The 23,247-nt window shown below is 35.0% G+C and overlaps 1 protein-coding gene across 1 annotated transcript in view; it reads right to left on the bottom strand.

Moving 5' to 3' along the window:
• The window catches only part of RAB3C (RAB3C, member RAS oncogene family), a 318,578-nt gene that overhangs the window by 123,852 nt on the left and 171,479 nt on the right, over positions 1-23,247 (bottom strand). The window contains exon 3 of the mRNA XM_051991019.1: positions 19,681-19,799. Within this exon, the coding sequence (XP_051846979.1) occupies positions 19,681-19,799 (119 nt within the window). The remainder of the gene's footprint in view (positions 1-19,680; positions 19,800-23,247) is intronic.

Genomic DNA, 23,247 nt, shown 5'->3' with positions numbered 1-23,247 from the left:
GATTTGCTGTTCTGCTATAGATCATGGGATTTCAGTAGGAATTTGAAGGAAGTCAGGGAAAGTAGGAGGTAGATTGAGAAAGGGAGAGTATTCCAGGTAAGAAGGATATCCTTTGTCTGAAAGTGCCCTAAATCAAGAGATTGAATGTCTTGTTAGAGGAACAACAAGGAGATCATTGTCACTAAATGGAAGATCATGTATGATGAGGGAGGAATATAAAGTGTAAGAATGCTATAAGATGGGAAGGCAGTCTCTCTAATTTAAAGACTTCACTGTTAGGGCTTCCCTTTCCCCTTTGCCTCTTGATCTTAAGACTTTAAGAAAGTGTAATTTACATTTTTTTTCTTGAAAAAAGACAATTCTGTGTGAAAAGTTTAGTGAGACTAAATCATATCAATTCAAAATGAATACATTTCTCTTGATGATATTAATCAAGGATTACCTGTCCTCTTTAAATCACTTACTACCTGTACTTTTATAATGGATTTTGCCTCCAAATAAAGATTTCTACTACATTTTGAGTGTTTGCAATAAACAAATGGACCACACTTTGGGAAAGAAAGGAGAAAAACAGAACTGAGAACCATAGCCAAGCCTTAACCAAGAGCCTCTATCAAAGCATCTCTCTCTCTCTCTTTCTCTCTCTCTCTGTTTGTCTATCTGTCTTTCTCTCTGTCTCTCTGTCTTTCTCTGCCTCTGTCTCTCTCTGTTTGTCTGTCTCTCTGTCTCTGTCTCCGTCTCTTTCTCTCTCATACACACACAGCCCCCCCCTGAGGCTCAGTTGTATGTTTCACTGTCCCTTTTTAAAAATGATGTAACTTGATAATTCTGTGGGGCCTGATTGTCTATGACATAAAATTTAGGTCTGTGACATGAAATTTAGGCCCTAACTGTAGCTGCCTATTTTTAACTCTTAAAGATTCACTGGATATTATTAGTCTGCAAGCAGCCAAACCATCTGCATCTATGATGCAGTATCTACAATCCATGTCTTATCCTATTCTACCCTATTCAGTACAAATTGAAGACAGCAGTTGCAACTGTTCTCATTTATCTGGGGGAAATATAGAACCAAACCTCTAAAATTTCTCCCAAATTCAATCTTAGTTAGACTTTTAAAAAACTTTCAGGCAAAGTAACCTTGGTGGTAGATCCAAGCCCCTTTAGAATTGAATTGATATAACTAAACTTATTTTCAAAATATAAACCTTGAGATTTAAAATTAAAGAAAAACACAAATAGCATTTACTGATCACATGGAATATTATTTCAATATTTTGAAATAGGTATTCTGAGTAGTCTTTATTTTGGCATATGCGACTGCTGTGACCCACTTTAGGATTTGAGGTTCTACAGATATATTAATTTCTTACTATAAAATTAAGTGATAGGCCTGGCCCCTAGGATTGAAAACATTTATCATAATATATGCTAAAATAGCAAGTATAACTATAATTTTAGAAATTTGATTTTATATAAAAAGAAACATTTATATTAAATATAATTAGCTAAAAATTTACTTGTATATTAAGATTGAAGACTTTTCTTTCATGAATATCCACATAAACTTATGACTGCATGCTAAAAGTCCAAGTTTTCTCCACCTTCAGTAATTTTTTGCAACAAGTGTTAGCAAGCAGATATTGCCCTCTATTGCCCTTTCCCTAATAGCTCTCTTTCTACCCTTATTCCCAAGGATAATAATGGCCATGTCAAGGATAATTATTAACATCTATAATGGAGAGAAACCTAAGCTCAAGTTCATAGTTGTCATCCAATATCATTGAATGTATATCATTCAATATGAGAAATTGCCAATATTGTACTCCTACCTAGATAATGTTCATCTATACCTGAAGCAGTTAAATGTGTGCAAAGACAAATCAGTGCAATAAGACTGTCTATTAATTCAAGTATTTGTTGTTGAGTCATTCCAATCTCAACTGACTTTTCATTATTCCATTTGGGATTTTCTTGGTAAAGATACTGGAGTGTTTTGCCATTTCTTTCTCTGACTCCTTTTACAAATGAAGAAACTGAGGCAAGAAGGATTAAGTAACTTATCCAGAATCACACAGCTGGTAAGTGTCTGCAACTGGATTGGAACTCATGAAGAAGAATCTTCCTGATTCTAAGTTCAGGACTCAATCCACTGCACCACCAATCTACCCTAAACTCAAATATACTTGAGTGAACTCAACCCTGTGGGAATACATGAATTGTGTGTTTGAGGGTGCTTCCCTCCATAAATACTTTTTAGTGATAGAGCAGACCATACAACTATAATTCTCCTCAATAACTGGGTCACTGCCTATCTCAAAAACTATATCCTAGAGGAAATTTTGCCTTCATCACAGCTTCAACCCTTAGAATTAGTCTTTGAGACTATGTATATATATTTTAGAGTCATTGAATCATATATTCAAAGCAGACGTTCTATTATAAGTCATTCTAGGCCAACACCTTAACTTTACCAATATGGAAACTGAGAGCATGAGAAATGAAGGAAAAGGACACAATCAGGATATGAATGAAGGTTTTTTCCATACTAGTAAAAATCTTAAACTGAAGCTTGTAACTAACCTTTGACGCAGGATCACTAGTGAGAAGGAATGCTTCGAAGATATTGTAAAAATCATAGCTATCACCATCTTTGTGTCACAGGGCATCATTGACCAATCTTCTTGGTCTAACACCTCAGGCAGCTTGCCTCACAATCCAAATACATAAGATTTTCCCAGGTACCCACAGATAAAGAAGACTATCCAAAAAAAAAAAAAAAAAAAAAAAAAAAGCAGATTTACTGAAGTTAATTTAAAAAACAAACAAACCAAAACCTCATTTGGCTCTCTTTCTCTGGATCCTACCAAGATAACCAGCACTTAGCCCAAAGTGGTATTGAAGCATTTTAGGAATTCTAAACCAGAAGTTCTAGGTTTTCCTCCTTTTCTCCAATGCCTGCAGTTTGGTGCCCTCTTTAATGACTAACAGTTAAGTGTTGCTTTTATGCTCTCATAGTGTGGTCATTCTGCTTCCCTGATTGTGTTATGACATGAATGCTGTAAAACAAAACAAAAATGTTCACTATTTACATTCCTGTGAAATAAAGAACAAATTTGGGGAATATATAAAATGGGATTCCTTGAGATAGAATGAGTTTCCTGTCACATGAAATCTTCAAACAGTGATAGCATTTGATGATGACAGAATAGGGATAGTACAGAGGAAGTTCAGATCAGGAACAGCTGGATATGTCAATGTCTTAATTCCTCTCCTTATTTTAGACTCAGGAGAGGGGGAGAGAGAGAGAGAGAGAGAGAGAGAGAGAGAGAGAGAGAGAGAGAGAGAAAGACAGAGAGAGAGAGAGAGAGACAGAGAGACAGAGAGACAGAGAGACAGAGAGACAGAGACAGAGACAGAGACAGAGACAGACAGAGGCAGGAAGAGAGAGAGAGAGAGACAGAGACACAGAGACACAGAGAGACAGAGACAAAGAGAAAAAGAGAGAGACAGAGACAGACAGAGAGACAGGAAGAGAGAGACAGAGACAGACAGACAGACAGACAGAGAGACGGAGAGACTGAGAGACAGAGACACAGAGACACAGAGGGACAGAGACAGGAAAAGAGACAGAAACACACACAGAGAAAGAGAAAGAGAGAGAGAGAGAGAGGACACAGAGGCACAGAGAGACTTATTAAGCCTTTACTATATGGCAGCCAACAAGTTAATTTCTAGGGATAGCCCCCCCAAAAAAGTAAAGGAGAAATGTCTACTTTCAAAAAGCTTACATTCTTTTATATATTTTTGAAAATAAAAAAACTATTATATATGCACAAATATATAATAGCTTTTTATTTTTTAAATATATGCAAAGATAGTTTTCAACATTCACTCTTGCAAAAACTTGTGTTCAGATTTTTCTCCCTGCCTCCTCCCTTTCCCTTAACTTAAACAGTAAGTAATCCAGTATAGGTTAACCATTTGCAATTGTTCTAAGCATATTTCTATATTTATCAAGAATGCACAAGAAAAATAAGATCAAAGGGAAAAAATGAGAAAGAAAAATTAAGCAAGCAAACAACATCTACAAAGGCAAAAATACTATACTGTAGTCCTTATAGTCCTCTCTGAGTGCATCTGGCTCTCTCCATCACAAGTCTATTGGAATTGGCCTGAATCACCTCATTGTTGAAAAGAGCCAAGTCCATTACAATTGAGTAAGGTGCTTTCATTCTAATAAAGGAAGACAATAAATAAAGATGAGCCAAAAAGCAGGGAAGGTGGCAATTATGAATGGGAGAATTTGGAGAGTGAAAGTAAGTTTAGCTGGTAGTAAAAATGTAAGTGCCTCTTCCTCAGTATAACTCAAATTTTGATCTAGACCCCCTTTGTAAGATTAAGTCCTCACTATGTATTGCTAGACCCCTCTGGTTTATCCACTGATCTATCTGTCTTAATTTGTACCCAATAACTGACAGTAATTCCATCTAAACCCTCTTCTGTCAGTAAGCTTTCTCTATGTTCTAGCACTCCTTTCACTGCCCAGTAGTGATTCTGACCTGTTCTAACTGCTGTCTTATTCCTCTGATGGCTTCATTCTGCCTACTTTTTCAGACTTCTTATTTCCCACAGCTGGGATTTTTTCCATTCCTTCATTAAACAAACGACACTGAGTACTTGCTATGTACAAGACATTGTCTCAAGTATGATGGGGATACGGATATCCTGCTAGATCTTGACTGTGCAACCTGCCCAATCTCTGGTTTTATGTTTAATGACCACAGCTCCAACGGACATTCTCTTTTTTCATTATAGACATTGCAAAAGCCACTATGATTTCTTTATATTTATGTTCATTTTAAAAGTAGACAGGAACTCAAGTTGTAAAATCTAATCTTGGGCTGTTTTTATTCACATGTAAATTGAAATGTGGGACAGAGACAATTACCTAGATAACTCAGGCAAAAAAAAAAAAAGCTTTCAAGTGAAAATATTAATATAATGGAGATAATGTTTTCATTTTGGCTTGAATTATCCAGACAATTGCTTCTATTCTCCATTTCTTTTTGCATAGTTAGAAAATCTCTTTTTTTATCTGTCATCTATACAGCCTCAAACATGAACACTAGATTTTTATAGGAAGTAGCTCATAGAAATTAATGAAAATTTTAGCTTGTTTTCCTCTCAAAGCTTTTCTTCCCCACATTATATTTCTATGGGATGAATACTAGACTTAAAATGAATGAATCTGGATTGCAATGCCAATTACCTGAATACAAAGGTGGCCTGAGGCTTTAGGTCTTGGTTTTCTGAACTATAAAATGAGGAGGATGAATGATGTGATCTCTAAGGTATTTTTTTAGATCATATATTTCATAAAATTCCTGAAAAAACGTAAGTTCCTTGAGGATAGGGTCTGGTTTGTTTGCTTTTTGGTATCTCTTGTGTGATGCACATAGTAGGTACATTTAATAGGTGTTTGTCAAATGAATTTTAAAGTCAAAATAGTGTAACCTAAAGCAGAGGAAGAGTGAAGGTGAACAGACCAAACTCTCTTTGTCTAGAATAATGCAGAAAGGATAAAAAAAAGTTGAGCATTAATTGGAGAGTTTTAAGAAAAAACTTCCTAAAGGGACTGTTGTAAAATCATGTTTGGATTAAGGAAATCCAAATCTGGACAACTGAAGCAGAGGAAAGAATCAGGATATTTCAATTCTAGATTTGGCTCTGCCAATAAGTATTAAATTGTGTCATCAGAGCTGTATAATAACTAATTTATTCAATGAGTATATTTAGTATTAAACACACTCCTTACCATAGTTATCCCAAGTCTTCTCTTATTCCTTTAAGACTGTATTCTGTCACTTCCCATTCAATCTTAAAAGAAGATAGAAAACTCTCAGGTTGAACTCTCAATTTATCTTTTTTCTATTTTTTTAAACAGACTTTCAAAGTTCTGAGCCATCTTTTTCTCCTCTACTCCAATGTTGTTGTTTGTCCTTCATTATCTAAAAGACCATGAAAACAGGGAGATGATGCCTTGACATGCAAGTGAATTGGATTTAAGTAAGGGTGGGCTGTGCAAATTCACCAACTTCCCTTTCTCCTCCAAAGTCATATGGATCCAGTGGCAAAAATTCTATTAGAAAAACTAGAAATGACTCCCAGATACAGTAGGAGATTTTGATCTTTTAAGGTCTTTCCCAGACCTTTTTTGCTAAAAGCCACCCTTTTTGCTAAAGTCCTTTGAATGTCACATTTCACATTCTATCATATTGCAGGTGTTTTGTGAATGTTTAAGTTGAATTGAAATAGATGAGTGATTTTGACATGGGTAGGCTGGTTTCTTTATCTTTTTACCTCTGTCAAGTCACATACTTTCACAGTGTTTAATAAATGCTTATTGATTTGATTGTCTGTTCATCTGTCTGTATCACACACACACATATACACAGGCACATGCACACACACACAAATAAAAATAAGAGAGCTGAATGAGGTGATTTCTAAAATCCTTTAAAACTCCTAGAATTCATTGCTCTACCTTTTGCATTTTAGTTAACATGTTGAGGCTGAAGTGATGGGGGGATAAAATAAGTGGCTATCCTACACCAGGTACTGTGCTAAGCATTTTATAAATATGATCTCATTTGATTCTTATGACAACCCTGATGTTATTTTTATCCTCATTTTATGGTTGAGAAAATTATGGTTAAGTGGTTTTCCCAGGGTCACAAAACCAATAAGTTTCTGAGGATAAATTTTTAACTCAGCTTATCCTGATTCTAAACTCAAAGCTCTTTTCCCCTACATTGAATGGCCTCCATGCTACTATAATTTTTGAGTTATTTTGTATTTTTTTATAGTCTTTCTGCCTCACCCACTGCTGTTATGTTATTATCTGTTGTTTCTTGCAGCAGCCAGGATGGCAGCCTTTGGATATCCTTCTTTACACTCCAATTTACTTCCTCTAACCCGCCATATGCTTGGAAGCAAAAATAAGCTAATAAGTTTGTTAGAATTGTTTCTGAAGCAAGAGTGAGTAGGCCTGGAGCAGAGACCCAAGTAACTTTCCTAAGAGACAAGTGTATGGCTTAATTTAGTGCACAGACTTTGTGACATCCCCTTTGGCCATTCAGAGTCTTTTCTTTTCTTCCTTTCTGGTTTTTAGCTATGCTCTGGACTGGGAAAATGGCCAAATAATCATAGAGAGGTGAGATGTACCTTCATATTTCAATAGTTATTTAAATTATATATTTGTCTATATAAATAAACCAGAGTATAGTATGTTTTTCATTGGGTAATTCTAATGGCTTCTTGAGTAAATGTTAATACTGTTATTTTCTTAAACATCCCCCCCCCCCCCCGCCACCCACTCCCCCCCCTCCCCCCGACAGGCCTCCTACAGTAAACCTTGTTTTTGGCAGCAGGAACCAAATGTTAATTATGTTCATATCATTTCCATGAACACAATTTAAAACACAAGACCTAGGTTAATCCCTAATGAAAAATGGATAAACATGCTAAGAGTTTTAGACAATCCTAAGAGTTAATATTTCATCAGTTAATATTTTGACTAATCTGAGCTCTCTGCTAAGCAACCAATTCCATGCATTTAGAAAAGAAACAAGAATGAACCTGGGTTTCTTGAATTTAGATTTAGGAAATAAATATGTTTTGTGACTTATGATTCAATTCAACTTAAGTTCAATATAGAATCATAGAATTTTAGAGAAGAGAGGGTCCTCAGAGATGATCTAATCTAATGTTTGTCTGGAAAATAATTCCTTCACAATATAGTCTAGTTGTTATTTGAAGACTCCTAAAGGTGGGGAGTTCTTTCCTGTAGAAGACAGCTCCTTCAATTTTTGGATAATTCTATTTGTTAAAAAATCTTTCCCTTCCGTGGCACTGACCCTGTATGTGTGGCTTTGCAGTGGTAGCATAATGAATAAACAATTCAAATCCTGTCTTTGACAGCTATTGACTTTGTGACCCTGAGCAAGCCATTTAAATTTTCATCTATAAAATGAGAAGGGGATAGAAGTGTTTGGATAGGAGGGGAAGGAAGTCTGGATTAGGTAGTTTCTGCAATCTTTTTTTAAACTCCAAATCTATGATTCTAAGAGATTCTAAGAGTCTAAGGGAAAAGTTTCATAGAAAAAGTGGGATTTAAGCCATGAGGGATTGATAATTAGGATTTAGGTAATCATTGCATATTCTCAACCAGACCCCTACTTTTCTTTTAGGCTATACTTATTAAAATGACTCTCATGTTTCTGGCTGCTACTGCAAGTTATATATCTGAATGAGGGAGAAAAAAACAAAAATGGTATTTTTCCACTAGCTTCTTCACCAAAGAACTGAGTAATAGGCTTAATTGTTATTCCTCAAGACAACCCTAACCCTCATAGGGAGATGATTTTTAGTGGAATGAGGAAGAAGAGTAGGTATGCAATAATAAAGCAAATCTAGGAGTGCTTATGGAGTTACTTGGTATCAATATGTTTCAAATTAGTATTGTATTTTATAACATGTTATATTTTCATAGCATGAATGAGACAGAAAATAAATATTATTCATTATTCAAGTCCTTTAAAAAGAATAAAAACATCTCACTTAACATTCATTTGCCTCATGTAGAACCATGGGGCTTACTCTTTGACCATTAGTCTTGACTTCTGATCTTGTTATTAGCTTATGAAGCAAGATGATCTCTGCTTTACAGATGAGGTTAATTAGGCACAGGAATACAAAACTAGATACGGTAGGTTAGCTGTAAACAGAACAAAACAAAAACACCACACTTCACTAAATGCTAATGTAATCATATGCCAGGGAAATTAGCAATATGAGACTCCAGAGAAGTTAAATTTGGTCCCTTCTGACCTGAGTGCATACTTTGTACTAGAAATATCAAACACATAGCCTGTCTAGAAACCAGAGTAGAGTGTAATTGGGAAATAGTTAATAAAATAAATAAAAAAGATAATAAAAGATAAAAAACATTACATCTGTATGGATTGTTATCTAACTAGTTATTTACTTTTAGTTTCCAACATTTTACTTTTATAAGTTTGGTTTTCCATTTTTTTCTCTTTCCCCTTTTTCCTCCTCCCAACGGCAAACAATTCAATATAGGTTATACATGTACAATTGTAATATTACATTTAAAAACTAAATCAATTTGCAGCCTCCAGGGATTCTTATGTCCACATTGGTGCTTTTCCCTTCACTTTTCCATGAGTTTGACACTTCTGCTCTGAACTAATATTCATAGAATTGAAGATAGAGGGGACCATAGAAACGATTTAATCCAACTCCTCACTTTACAGATGAGAATACTGAGGCCCATAGGAGTTCAATAACTCAACTAAAGTCACCCATTGACCCCAAGAGCTATCTGTCCTTGTACCCCCTAGAGAAAGGAGTTGCACCTAGGTAGCTCAGTAGTTTGACCCTTTGAGAAGAAAATCCTGACTTCACACACTGATTCTTAAGCTCTTAGCTTTTCTAAATTCTCTTAACTTCTTCCTATCTTAGTTTTCTCATGAATGTAATAAATATAAATAATATGGGAAATATAAGAAAGATTAGAACCTCACTCTTTTGACTCTAAATATAATCATCTTTATTTTTACTGAACCTTATCAGGTAAAATAAGATGCTCACATAAGCTACCATTCCTTTCAATGTTTCTTCATAATTTTAATACTTAAACATTCTCCATGAGGTTAATATGTATCTCAGTGGTCATTGGAAGAAATTGATCAGGAAAAGACAAAGGTCCAATATATCAAATCCAGAGAGTGGAAAGGAAGATTTCTGGGAAAGGCTAGTAGAAATGGAAAGATAAATTAAGAAGAGTTCAGGAAAGAGGTGGACGTACTCACTAACTTTTTCATTTTCTTCTTTTAAACAAAATTTCCATTCACTGTCGCCTACACCAGTGAGTTTATAAATAAAAAAATTATGCTGGAGGAGATTTATATGCTTTATTTTAAGAGTCCTGAGCAAGGAACACACAGAATGACAGATTCCTGACTTGCAGGGGATTATGGAGGCCAACTAACTCAAGCTGTAACTCAACAAGAATCTTCTCTCCAGCATCCTTGACAAGTTGTCATTTCAGTGTCCTCTTGAAGGCTTCTAGTCATTGGGAGATGCTCGATTTTCTCTTCATTCTACTTGTAGATAGTTTTGATTGTTAGGAACTCTTTTCTTACAGCTAAAATCTGTCTCTTAGCAACTGATGTCCCTTGCTCCTAATGCAACCCTTTGGGACCATTCAGAACACATCTGTTCCCTTTTCCTTTCATATATTTGGAGACAGCTAACCTATCTTCTCTTCTCTAGGTTAAACAACTGCAGGTATGACGGTGATCTTCTTATGGAATGATCTCCTCTCTACTGCCCCAAAAAAGAATCTTACTGTTGCTGGAATATGTTTTATTGACTGAGTGGGTACTTCTACATCAAAGGATCACATGGGAAGTATATGTTCCTGTATCAGTCTTATCCACATATAATAATCTTTACCTGCTGAAATTCTGGCACTGGAGCTGGCAATGGGTTCAGAGGGGCAGGTTATGGTTGGGTCTCAGTGTTCTGACAATAGAATAGTCTCCTCTTTTTTTCCTAACTCAGACAATCACAGACGTGCCTATGGTAAGGACAAAGTGACCCGGTTTATCCAGATACTTCCAATTCATGCAGTATATAAATATCTGTACAGACAGTGCTTTTTCATGAAAACTGAACTAAGGCTGAATTCTTTATATCATACTGACCTGAGCATAATTCCAAGTAATCTTCTTGGCAATCAATATCTTCTGGACATTGACCCCCAAGAGCTATCTATCTTTGTTTCCCCTAGAGAAAGGAGTTGCACCCAGGTGGCTCAGTAGATTGACCCTTGAGAAGAAAGTCCTGAATTCAAATTTGATCTCAGACACTAATCCTTAAACTCTTAGCTTTTCTTAATTCTTTTAATCTCTTCTTGTCTTAGTTTTCTTATCTATAAAATGGGGATAATAATAGTACCTACTTTCCAAGGTTGTTTTTTTTTAAAATTTCATTTTAAATTTATAACAAACATTTCCATAACATAGTATTATAAAAAGATAATTGTACATATAATTGCAAATTATGTACAACTTGCTATTTCTTTTAAATGTATTATAAAATTATCATGCAAATTTCTTTTCTTTTTTCCTCCTCTCTCCACCCTAGAGATGGCTAACATTTGTTGTAAGAATTAAATGAGATATTTATAAAGTGCTTTGCAAGACTTAAAGTACTATATAAATGGTAGTTATTAGTATAGAAATAAATTTGTGGGATGCTTATTAGCATCTCCACCTATTGTTGGCCTTACTTCTTTAGAGAAAAGAGCTACTTCTATATCAAGTAAAGCAAAAAATATATTAGTTAGCAACTAAGAGAAGAGAGAATTCGTATTCTTTTTTTTTTAATTGTAGTAGCTTTTTATTTTCAAAAGACGTGTGAAGATAATTTTCAATGTTCATCCTGGCAAAACCTTGTGTTCCAATGTTTTCTCCCTGTCTCCCTCACTTTCTCTTCTTCTAGAAAGCAAATAATCCAATATAGGTTAAACATGAGCAATTCTTCTAAACATATTTTCACATTTATCAAGCTGCTCAAGAAAAATCATGTCAAAAAAGAAAAAAAGCACAAGAAAGAAAAAAAAACCAAGAAAATAAATAATAATAATAACAACAAAAAGTTGAAAATACTATGCTTTAATCATATTCTGTCTCCAGAGTCATCTTTCTGGAGGTGAATGGCTATTTTCATCACAAGTCTATTGGAATTGCCTAGAATCATCTCATTGTTGAAAAGTGCCAAGTTCATCACAGTTAATCATCACATAATCTTATTGTTGCTGTGTACAGTGTTCTCTTATTTAACATCAGTTCATATAAGTCTTTTTAGGTTTTTCTGACCTTATCCTGCTCATCATTTCTCATAGAATATTTCATTACATTCATATGTTATAACATATTCAATCATTCCTTAACTGATGGGCATCCACTCAGTTTATAATTCCTTGTCGTTACCAAAAAAAAATTTTTTTTTGAACTACAAAACATTTTTGCCCAGGTGGAGTCTTTTCCCTTTTTTATGATGAGAGATTTTTTCTTATTAAAATTTGCTTCATTTCTTCTTTTTCTACTTGGAGAGATCACCATATATTTATGGCAGGGAATAAATCCAACAACAATAGAAAACTTAAAAGAAAAAAAAAAAACTCCTTTAGAATGGAATGCAATTCCATTCCCAGAACATCTGCAATGGTATACTGAATATCACAGATAAGAATAATTTTAAACTGGTGGGAAGATAGTGTCAGACTTTCACTGTAGCCTGCTTCAGTCTAGATTAAAAAAAAAAAAAAACATCAATCTGCTCAACAGATTTTCTTTTTTTTTAAAAGAAAGTTTATTTATAGTTATTTGTCATTATATCATGAAAAATAGAATGTAAATAAACAAGGTGGAAAAGGAAGCTATTAATATTTCTGTCGGAAAGGGCAGTAACTAAAGGAGACCATATTCTGGAAAGAAAAGTTTGAAATGGAAAGATTCAATGTGTTGAGGTTATAACCTACTGTCTTGCTCTGAGGCAACTAGGTATTTAAATCTTTATTAGCAAAAAGTCTTCCTAGTTGAACATTTTGCCTTGTAGTAAATTACATGAAGGGAAACCTTAGTCATTTTCAAATTCATGATTTTATCAGAACCCAAAGATATTCTATACCATGGGCCAGATTATTTCCAAGTTTGTTCCATTATCCTCTGGGGGACTTGATCCCTGATGCTAAGGGCTAGTGTTGCCTCTAGCTGAAAGTCAAAATAATAATAGTGATGAAAATGGCAATGGCTGTCATTTCTATTATGCTTTAAGGTTTAAATTTAATCTTCACAGCAACCCTAGGAAGTGGGTATTGGTCAATTCGCAAATGAGGAAATTGGGCCTCAGTTCCAGTGCTCTATCCAATGCACCACCAGAGCAATGTGAATAATGGGTATTTATTGGATTGAGTGACTGAGTCACAGCCAATGAGTATCTCTTACAAGTTATGACAGTTCGACTGTATCAGATAGCTTAGGCAAATCAACAATGTTATAGAAACATAGTGTGTGTATGTGTGTGTGTGTGTGTGTTTTATCAGAAATATGATTACATTGGTTTAAGGTACTCATGACCAACACAATTGTCTGCCCTGAAATTCTTAGTATGTTATAGTGCCAGTTTGGACCAGAAGCAGGATTTAAATGCATATCTTCCTTATTCCAAGGCTGATCTGAGCTGTTTGTCTTCTCTGTAACAATTTTAAATGTTTCTTGCTAACAAATAGTCAAAAGCTGCTGATAGGTAGAGTTCTACTGAGGGAGTTTACATAATATCTACCCCCTTTAAATTCTAACTAAACCTGGAAGACACCACTTGAAGATTGACTATGTCTATTGTGGTAATTTCAGAGGAATTTAAGGTTTTTTTTTTTTTTTAATTCTACATGAGATCCAAATGAGTTCCCAGTTCTTAAATCCTCTCTTCTCCTCTTGCTCTCTTCCCTTATCAAAAAAAAAAAAAAAAAAATTAAAGAACTATTAAATCCATAGAAAGGGTTCTGGGATAATGAGAGCATCCTTCAAAGCATGGTTTATGGGTTCATGATTCTGATATATGTAGATTAAGATTTATTTTCAAATCAAGAACTGTAAATTTGAGGTAAAAATTATATGCTTCCTAAATGGAGATAGTTGACAAACTCAAAATGGAGCTGGTTACCTCATTCAATCCCATACTTTATGGATATTATCAGTTTTCCTTCAGGCACAAGGAACTGTGAACAATCACATTAAGCTACTTGTTACCAAGAGAATCAGATATGGCTAGATCAGAAAGGAAATGAATTTACAATGAGCTTAATTTTGATCATTACTTTGCAGAGAATTTGGATTCTAGCACTCAAAACAGCAATTCTCAAATGCAGTCAGTTAATTAATTCCTTACTTTTTTTTAAAATAGTTTTTCCCCAAAATATATGCAAAGATAGTTTCACTTTTGCAAAACTTTATGTTCCAATTTTTTCTCTGTCTTTGACTCTTTTTCCCTTCCCTAGGACAGCAAGCAATCCGATATAGATTAAACATGGGCAATTTTAAATATTTACATATCTATCATGCTGTGCAAGAAAAATCAGATCAAAAGTGAAAAATAAAACACAAGAAAGAAAGAAAAAACAAGCAAACAAATAACAATAACGACAAAAAGGAGAAAATAGTATCCTATGATCCACATTCAGTCTCCATAGTCCTGTCTCTGGATACAGATGACATTTTCTATCACAAGTCTATTAGAACAGTCAGTTCCTTACTCTAATCAGGAAATTAAAGAAGTTTTAAAAATTAATATCAGATTTAATGAGCACAAATTTACCTTTTCCTTCCTTCCTTCCTTCCTTTCTTCCTTCTTTCCTTCCTTCCTTCCTTCCTTCCTTCCTTCCTTCCTTCTTCCTTCCTTCCTTCCTTCTTCCTTCCTTCCTTCCTTCCTTCCTTCCTTCCTTCCTTCCTTCCTTCCTTCCTTCCTTCTTCCTTCCTTCCTTCCTTCCTTCCTTTCTTCTCTTTCTTTCTTTCTTTTTCTCTCTTTCTTTCTTTGTCTCTCTCTCTTTCTCATATTTTCCTTTCAAATTAAGTTGCTTAGATCTTCAAGATCAAGAGTAAATTTGATTTCTTTTGCTATGCATATTTGCTTGCATTTTCAATGTCTTAAAAAAAGTACAAATTTAATTGTAAAAACTTAAGTATCTTCCCTGCTCTTCTAACTGAAGAGTCAAGTAAAAATCTCAAGTGGCACAAAGAAAGACAAGTAATAACAACAGGAATTTGCTTTCTTGATGGTTGAGAATTTACATGTGAACTAGCTACAATTTCCTAGGTTTCCTCCCCTACCTCCCAAGATTCAACACCAGTTCTAAACCTTTCTACTCCAGATTGAATTTCCCCTTCCCTGCCTGCCCTAACACTTAGTCCTGCTTGACTCAAAGAAGTACCATATAAGATCCACCTTACTTCACTAGTTTTAGTGCCTAATTCCGTCCAGATACTCACTAGTCTGTGCAGTGTCCATGCTCCTTAATTGTTCCTTTTTATTATGTCACCCTTCACTAAAGCTTGCTTCCTTTGTTTTCTCTCTGCTAGCTTCCATATTGTTCTGTGTTTTGTGATTTTTTTTTATCTCCCTAGTATGCCAATTTTCTCCTTTGAAGTATCAGACACTCCCCATATAAAAACTTGATTGATGTGTGAACTGTTTACTACACTTTTTTACATTTATAGGTTTTCTCTCCATTCTGTGCCCTGGGTTGTTGTGAACTGGAACTAATGGTCTCAGTAGCCACAACTACCTTCTAAGCCTTGGCTTAGGAAACTTTGTGCTTTCAAGTACTTCCCTTCTACTCCCTGAGACCAGGGTTCATACAAGGAGTCTTGTCTGAAACTCTGTGCCTCTCAGACTTTTCTCCTTAGCAATTAAAATGGTAGATAAAAGAGACTATTTTGGGGGCATTATATTGTGGAATCCTAAACCTTACCAAACCAGTAATAAGACATTAATCAATGTCTGTTGAATTTTATTATTTGATACCATAGAGACAAGCTACTTGGGAATGTGGTATCTTAAAGGTATGCTTATTTGACCATAATATTTAATTTCTAATTGTAGAAAATCTGTAATAGATGAGCCAGCATATGTGGCTGCTGAGCTAGTAAGAATATTGTTCAAAAGATCTTGGAAATGGTAGACGTGCCAAAGGTTTGAGAAAGATAAATCTTATTGTGATTTTCAAAACAGGGAAGAGAATAGAAATCTGGGAACTTCTTAACAAAAGGCTAATAATAGAAAGCTTTTTGGCAGAGATACTAGAATGGTCATTTTCTTCTCTGGCTCATTTTACAAGTGAGGAAAGTGAGAGGCAAACTGGGTTAAGTGACTCACTTAGGGTCATACAACCAAATAAATGTCTGAGACTGGATTTAAACTCATAAAATGAAGCCTTCCTAACTCTAGGTCAGTCATCCAGTCCACTGTATCACCTAGTTGCCTCAGTATAAAGTACCAAATGTGAAGTGCCCAAGGAGTAGGACAGATAGTACTAAATGCTCTAAAAGTTAAAAGGAGGACATAGATTTTGCAAGGAGTACAAATTGATCAATAGGTAAATAGAAATGGATTTTATATCTCTGAGTAAAAAGACCCTTACTAAAGGAGGAAATATTCTGAGAAACACAAGTTCTTTTTCTATTTCTTTTTTTTGAAATTTATTTAAAACTAAATACAAATAAAAAATTAAAAAAAGAGAAACAAAAAACCAAAACAAAATGTTGTCACATGCTCAGCAGAACATCAGGGAGGATTCAGAATAAGTAACAATAAATTTTCATTTCAAGAAAGCATACATACAAGTTTTCTTTTGCATCATTTATTTTTACTCCAATTTGAACTCAGGAAGATGAGCCTTCCTGACTCCAAGTTGGGGCACTCTATCCACTGAACTTCCTTTCTGCTCCCATATATACCCATTGATACCCTTATACATGTGCATACCTTTATCTATATCCAGATCTATTTCATTACCTGTATCAGCATTTTATCTGTACCTGCATTTATAACTATATCCATATCCCATATCTGTATCTATAGTAAGTAATTTAACATACCTGCATTGCAGTTTCCTTATCTGTGATATGAGTGTTAGGCGTGATGAATTATAGATAAATATCAGGAGTGGAATTTGAACACAAGTTTACGTTGGACTAGATGTCATCTAAATTCCCAACTATTGTGCTGAATTATTTTTAAAGGTTTCCTTTAATAAAATTCTTTCCATCATCTTGAAGCATTTCCCCAAATTTTCTCCTAATTTCCAGATCACTCTCATGACTTTGCAAACTGGAACTATTAATGTTTCTGTTCTAAGTGTCATATTTAAAAAAAAAATTTGGAGCTGGAACCAAGCATACAGACTTCCCAGTTTCCAGGTCAGCTTTTATTGTCTTGGTCTCTAAGTTTTAATGAGCTAAATGGGAGATATCTGTTCCAGCATCATTCTGGAGGTGAGTGAATCAAACTCGCCTTTAATACATGCACAGCAGTAAAATCGTTTGCCTTGAATCAGCAGGGCAATAGTGTCCATGGAGTGTGAGTGAGTCATTTCAGAAATGTGTGTGGTCCTGCATGTTGGGTGCCTGACACCCACCAGCTTCTTACTGTCTAGTAGCATAATATCTCTGCACTAGAGCTCTAGAAAGTATCTATTTAAAGAAACTATAATTATTCATTTTTCATGGTGATGTGGATATTAAGATAATTGTGAGCTGTGGGGGAGTGGGAAAGGGTCCGGAAGCTTTAGCACACAGATTAGGGAATATGCTGGGGAGCAGAAGCTAGAAAGTCACTCTCATATAAGTATTTCTGTGCTACTCAGGATGATAGATTTAGTCTTTTAGCTTAACACCCTTATTTTATTTTAGAAATGAAAATTATGGTCCAGAGAATTTAATGACTTGTTCAAGATCACAGAGATAAGAATCTGTGTCATATCTGGAGGACTTTAATTCAGATGCTCAGATTCACATTGCAGCATTTTTCTCATAATATCTTACATGATATTATAGCTAAGGCGTATGACTGGGATTCTGACTGAGACAGGGAATAAACTTGGACAACTGGAGTGACAACTGGAGAAGCCTTGGTGAGCAGTAGAATGTAAGCTCCCCGAGGGTAGGGATTGATCCCTTCTTATATTTATAATGGAAGTGCCTAACATAACTATGACACTCCCAGAAGTCTCCTAGAGACAACTATATATATATTATATATATATATATATATATATATATATACATATATATGTATGTATATATATATATAAGTATATATGTATATCTTAGATGTAAATTCAATAATTAAGTCTAACATGAAATTGTTAGTATTAGGGAAACAAAATTAGAGGGAAATCTGAGACAAGGTCTAGTCTTTCTGACAAATTCTCTTTAAAGTGTTCATAGTCAATAGAAAGGGGATTGAGGATGTAGATTCAGATTCCTCTTTGGAAAGTTACTAAGTTACACATGTAACAACTTCCAAGAGTCTCAATTTCCTCATCTCTTTCAATGAGGGGGTTTTAATACATATATGGCTTCGAGGTCTCTTCCAGCTCTACATTTATCCTATTCACACACAATTATTTTGTTTGTTAACATGATATAACCACGTTATTTAATGACTATTAGTCAAATGTGTTTTGATGATTTTCCCCTCTTCTTTTAAGTGGTTGCTATTTTTTTTCCCCCCATATTAAAGCTCACCTGTGATCACCTATTTCTGAACTAGGAAAGATACTGAGGACATGAAGCAATTAAAGAATTAAAGAAATGACACACATTTCTTTAAATGCCAATTGATGCTATTCTGTTTTCATGTTGGAATGGAGCACACTTTCACTGTGAATATGTTGGTCATAAAGAGCCCCATCCTGTGGCTGGATTCCTGGCTACTAAGGGGGAGAACAGAGAATCAGGGACCCCATTCTGGTTCCCTGCATTAAGCTCTTGAAGTGTTTTCTCGTGGGACACTTTCTTCCCAGGACATAGGGCACCAGAACTAGATGAGGTAAACCAAAATCATAGTAGCAAGCTCCTACTCCTGATTCCAATTAAAATCATACCTCCTACAGGAAGACTTTCCCAACCTTTCTTAATTCCCTCTATTATTTCCTATTTATCTTGCATATTGCTTGTGTTGTATACATTTGTCTTCATGTTTTCTCCTCCATTAGGTTATAAGCTCCATGACAGCAGGGACTACCTTTTGCTTCTTTTTTGGGTGCCCAGTGCTGAGTACAGTGCCTGGCAAAAAGTAGGGGTTTAATAAATGTCTGTTGAATTGATCAAAGTGATCGCTTATAGATATTTTTTGTTTTGAATGTCAAAATACTATTATGAATAGAAAAGGATCTAAAGTTGGAAGGCAAGTGGGAGGTCATTTGATAGGATTGGATTGGACGAGGAAACCAAGGGCCAGCGAAATTGAGTGATGTGCCCAAGATCACATAGATATCAAGTGTTGAAAGTGGGATTCAAATCCAGCTCTATTGATTCCTCCGCCAAAAGTCTTTCCAAATGACAGTGCTTTCTCCCAAGTTCCACTTTTCCCTATCACACTGGATCCATATCTATCCATTTTTAAAAATCAACTATTTCAATTTTACCGAAGAATTTCTAAGGGGGAGCAATGACTCACCATTTATGAGAAAGAAAAGCACATGCATTTCTTTCAAAGGGAATGAAGAGTAAGGGGTTGTCAAATGCTAAAATGGGTAACAAAACTTGGAAAGGTAACAAAATTCAACTCATAATAGAACTCTACCAGAGGATGGTTCTGACCACACAACTCAGTGATGATTTTAAAAAAGAATTTTGGAGGTCTACTGAGTAGAGAAATAAAGAGGTTGCCATGCAAAAGTGACCCCATTATGCAGTAAATAAGGAAGATAGAGAATATTATTTCTTTGGGGAAGAAAGGGATAGGGAAGTCATAAAGGAAAATGCATTTCAATTTTTTACCAACAGGCTCTTGGGTCTTACTTACCAATCTTGCACAGCATTGAAAGATTCTTCATTGGTGATGTCATACATTAGAATAAAGCCCATGGCACCCCGGTAATAAGCTGTAGTAATTGTCCTATATCTTTCTTGACCTGCTGTGTCCTAGAAAACAAAATAAAATATTAGTAAGCCTCTAAACCATATTGTAAAACATCTATGGCAAAGAGATGAATAATATGGGAACAACCCATCCAAACTTCTGAAACATTTTTCAGGACGTGGGACAATGGTGGTCTGTTTCTAATGTCGCCCACACTTGGGTGTCATCATAGCCCAAAGCAATATTTTCTGTAGATAAAGAGCCCTCATTGAGGAACTAACTTTAAATAGTCAAAATATACCTCAGTTCACATTTGGTAATCTCCTCTCCCTACCGCTCTCTCTCTTTCCCTCCTTCCCTTCTTCTTCCCCCCTCTCTCTTTCCTTCCTTCCTTCCTTCCTTCCTTCCTTCCTTCCTTCCTTCCTTCCTTCCTTCCTTCCTTCCTTCCTTCCTTCCTTCCTTCCTTCCTTCCTTCCTTCCTTCCTTCTTTCTTTCTTTCTTTCTTTTTTTCTTTCTTCTTTCTTTCTTCTTTCTTTTTTCTTTCTTTCTTTCTTTCTTTTTCTTCCCTCTCTCTCTCTTTTCCTCTCTCTTTCTCTTTCTTTTTTGTACACATATTTATCTAAAATTTAACCACTCATTCAAAAATGTACCTGTTATAACATTACTATAGGAAATTCTTGGTGAAGAAATTCCCTTTTTGAATGTATACAGATAACACATTGGGAATCTGCTAATCCAATCACTTTGACATTCAGTAACTTACTCATATCATTCCCTCCTATGTTTCTGGTCTTCTTAAACCTAATTTACCCCACATATTCCACAGTCCAGTGACACTTGCAACTAATTTCTCCAAGAAGACTCTCATCTTCTGACTCTACATTTTCTCTGACTGTCTTTAATACCTGGAATTATCTTCCTTTTCTTCCTGGCTTTCTTGGCTTCCATCAAGTTACAAATTAAAATGTCTCTTTCTTTAAGAAAACAATCAAAATACTCCTTAAGTTTAATGCCTTCCTTCTATAGATTATCTTTAGTTTATCTTGGATTATCTTGTTTGTACATAGTTGTATTCCTTTTGAACTCTTTGGGAATAGGGACTATCTTTTGCCTTTTTTTTTTTTTTTTTCATCCTTGTACTTAGCAAAATTCTTGGTTCATAATAGGAGTTTATTAGAATGTTTGTTGACTGACTAGACCTGGAGAGTTGCCTGAGGCACTTAAGAGACTCATCCATTTTCACATAGCTAGAACGCATTAGAGGCAACATTTGAAAATGAGCCATCCTAATGCCAGCGTTGGCCTTCTCTCTGTCACACCCCAGCACCTCCCATTATGTTACTCAAAAATGTGTTTGTTAGCATCACCTTCTATTAGCTACCATAAAATAGAGAATGTTTTTTGTATATTGGCAGTGATGGTATTAGCTGGCAGTGTTTAAGTCCAGTCTCCTTATTAGCTTAAAACTGTTTGCCTTACCAGAGAATAATTCACACATGTGTCCAATGTTCACACATTAGTTAATGGAGAGATAATTTGCAGGGAGATGTTAAGAATTCTGATTTTTCCTCTAACAGTACATATACCATATTTGTACTATACTTAGCTTTTGGTTAGTGGTAAGTGTTTGATGAGGATCTTAAAATGTGATAAGAAAATATGAATTTTTGTAAACTGAATCATTTTCTCCACTAATTTCCATTATAATTTCTGGGATATTTTATCTTCATTTCTGAATAGTCTTCATTTGGCTGTGATTCATATTTATTTGGAACTCAATTAAAGCCAAAGTGACACAGTAGAAAAAATAGTAGATTTGAAGGTAGAGATTTTGGGTTCAAATCTTTTATTTGTAACAAAAAAAAAATTAAAATGGATTAAGCAACTTCTAAAATAACTTGCTGCTAAAAGTATTTTACAGTTGTCTTATTTTAAAAGTCTTGTATTTATTATATAAATTGTTCTCCTGATTCTGCTCACTTGACTTTGCAGTATCTTGTATAAGTCCTTCTGGGTTTCTCTAATTTACATTTTGCCATTTCTTATAGGGTAATAATATAGCCTTATATTCCTATATCATAATTGTCCAGTCATATTCTAAATGATATTCTCCTTCCATTTTCTAGGAATCATGAAGATCTAGTCATTCTTTTCCATAAATAATCTGAACTATCTTTCATGTTCTCTGATAAAGTGGTTGTAGAAGAAAGTGTCATCCTCCTTGCTTTCCACTGATACTTCTGGACTCTCTCTATTGCTACCACTCAGCAAACTTTCCTAAGGATCACTTTATACATACAGTTTCCTCTAGGCCTTTCCTAGACACTGTTAATAAAATTTTTTTTTTCCACATGAGAAGGCTATTTTGTTAATAAGAAACCTTACAGAAAAATCTAATTGAGTTTGTTTTCAGATATTAACCATGTGGATCAACTGGTTTACAAGTTCTAAAACAACAACAATAGCAACAATAAAACTAGTTTACTTAAGTGACTGTTTTAGAGAGTTTTTATTCCTTTTAACTTTTAACTTCCATAAATCCCTAGACTACAGAACTCCAACATAGTAAATGAGTTAACATGTCCTCTAACACTCTATTCTTCTTCCTCAATTTTCTCAACTTTCAAAATCTACTTCTTCATTCCATCTCAGCCACATACAGTCAGTCTGATCTTGAAGCTCATCATCATCCACAAGAGATCAACTTCTATCATCAATAATTCTAAAATTCCTTTATCAACAATAATCTCCTACCCATTTCATTATTTTTCAAACCTCACACCTTCTAAATCCACTCTTTGTTCTTACCATAACCTTTAATTTTCCCCATTACTCGGTACTCTACAAAGATATTACTCATTCCTTGACTCTACTGTTCCTACTTCCAATCCACCCCACCTCATCCCCCCAAAAAATAGGTGGCTAGATGGGACAGTGGCTAGAGTGCTAGGTCTGGAGTTAGGAAGACTTGAATTTGAATTTGGTTCCAGACACTTACTAGCTGTTTGATTCTGGTCAAGTCATTTACCCTCTGTTTGCCACAGTGTCCTCAACTGTAAAGATATCATAATAGTGCCAACCTTCAAAAGGCTGTTATGAGGATCAAATAATACAATATTTGCAAAGTGCTAAACAGAATGCCTATCGCATAGTAGATATATGATAAATACTTGTTCCCTTCCTTCCAATCTTGATGCTATAGTTAAACAATCCAACCTTCCATATTCCTCTACTATGGAATCCTTTGTCCCCTTGTCCAATTGTCTTTGGTACCCTACCAAACTCCAGCCTCAGATTATCTCTGTTGTTTTATTCCTTTGTTCCTATTTAGTGCTAAAGAAAGTCATTTAACTATGCTGACTAAATCTACTACAAATTTATGCTATTTAAACTCATACCTAATGGAGTCTCTTTTACTCTTCCAAATCCCAGGATTTCCAGCCTTCTCTTTTCTCCTCAGTGTTCCTGCCTCTGCTTTCTCAGCAGACGACTTCACATTATATTTCAGTA

Source organism: Antechinus flavipes, chromosome 1 (genome assembly GCF_016432865.1).
Source record: "Antechinus flavipes isolate AdamAnt ecotype Samford, QLD, Australia chromosome 1, AdamAnt_v2, whole genome shotgun sequence".
NCBI lineage: Eukaryota > Metazoa > Chordata > Mammalia > Dasyuromorphia > Dasyuridae > Antechinus > Antechinus flavipes.
The sequence above is the reverse complement of the archived record's forward strand: the minus strand, read 5'-3'. Positions and strand labels throughout refer to the sequence as shown.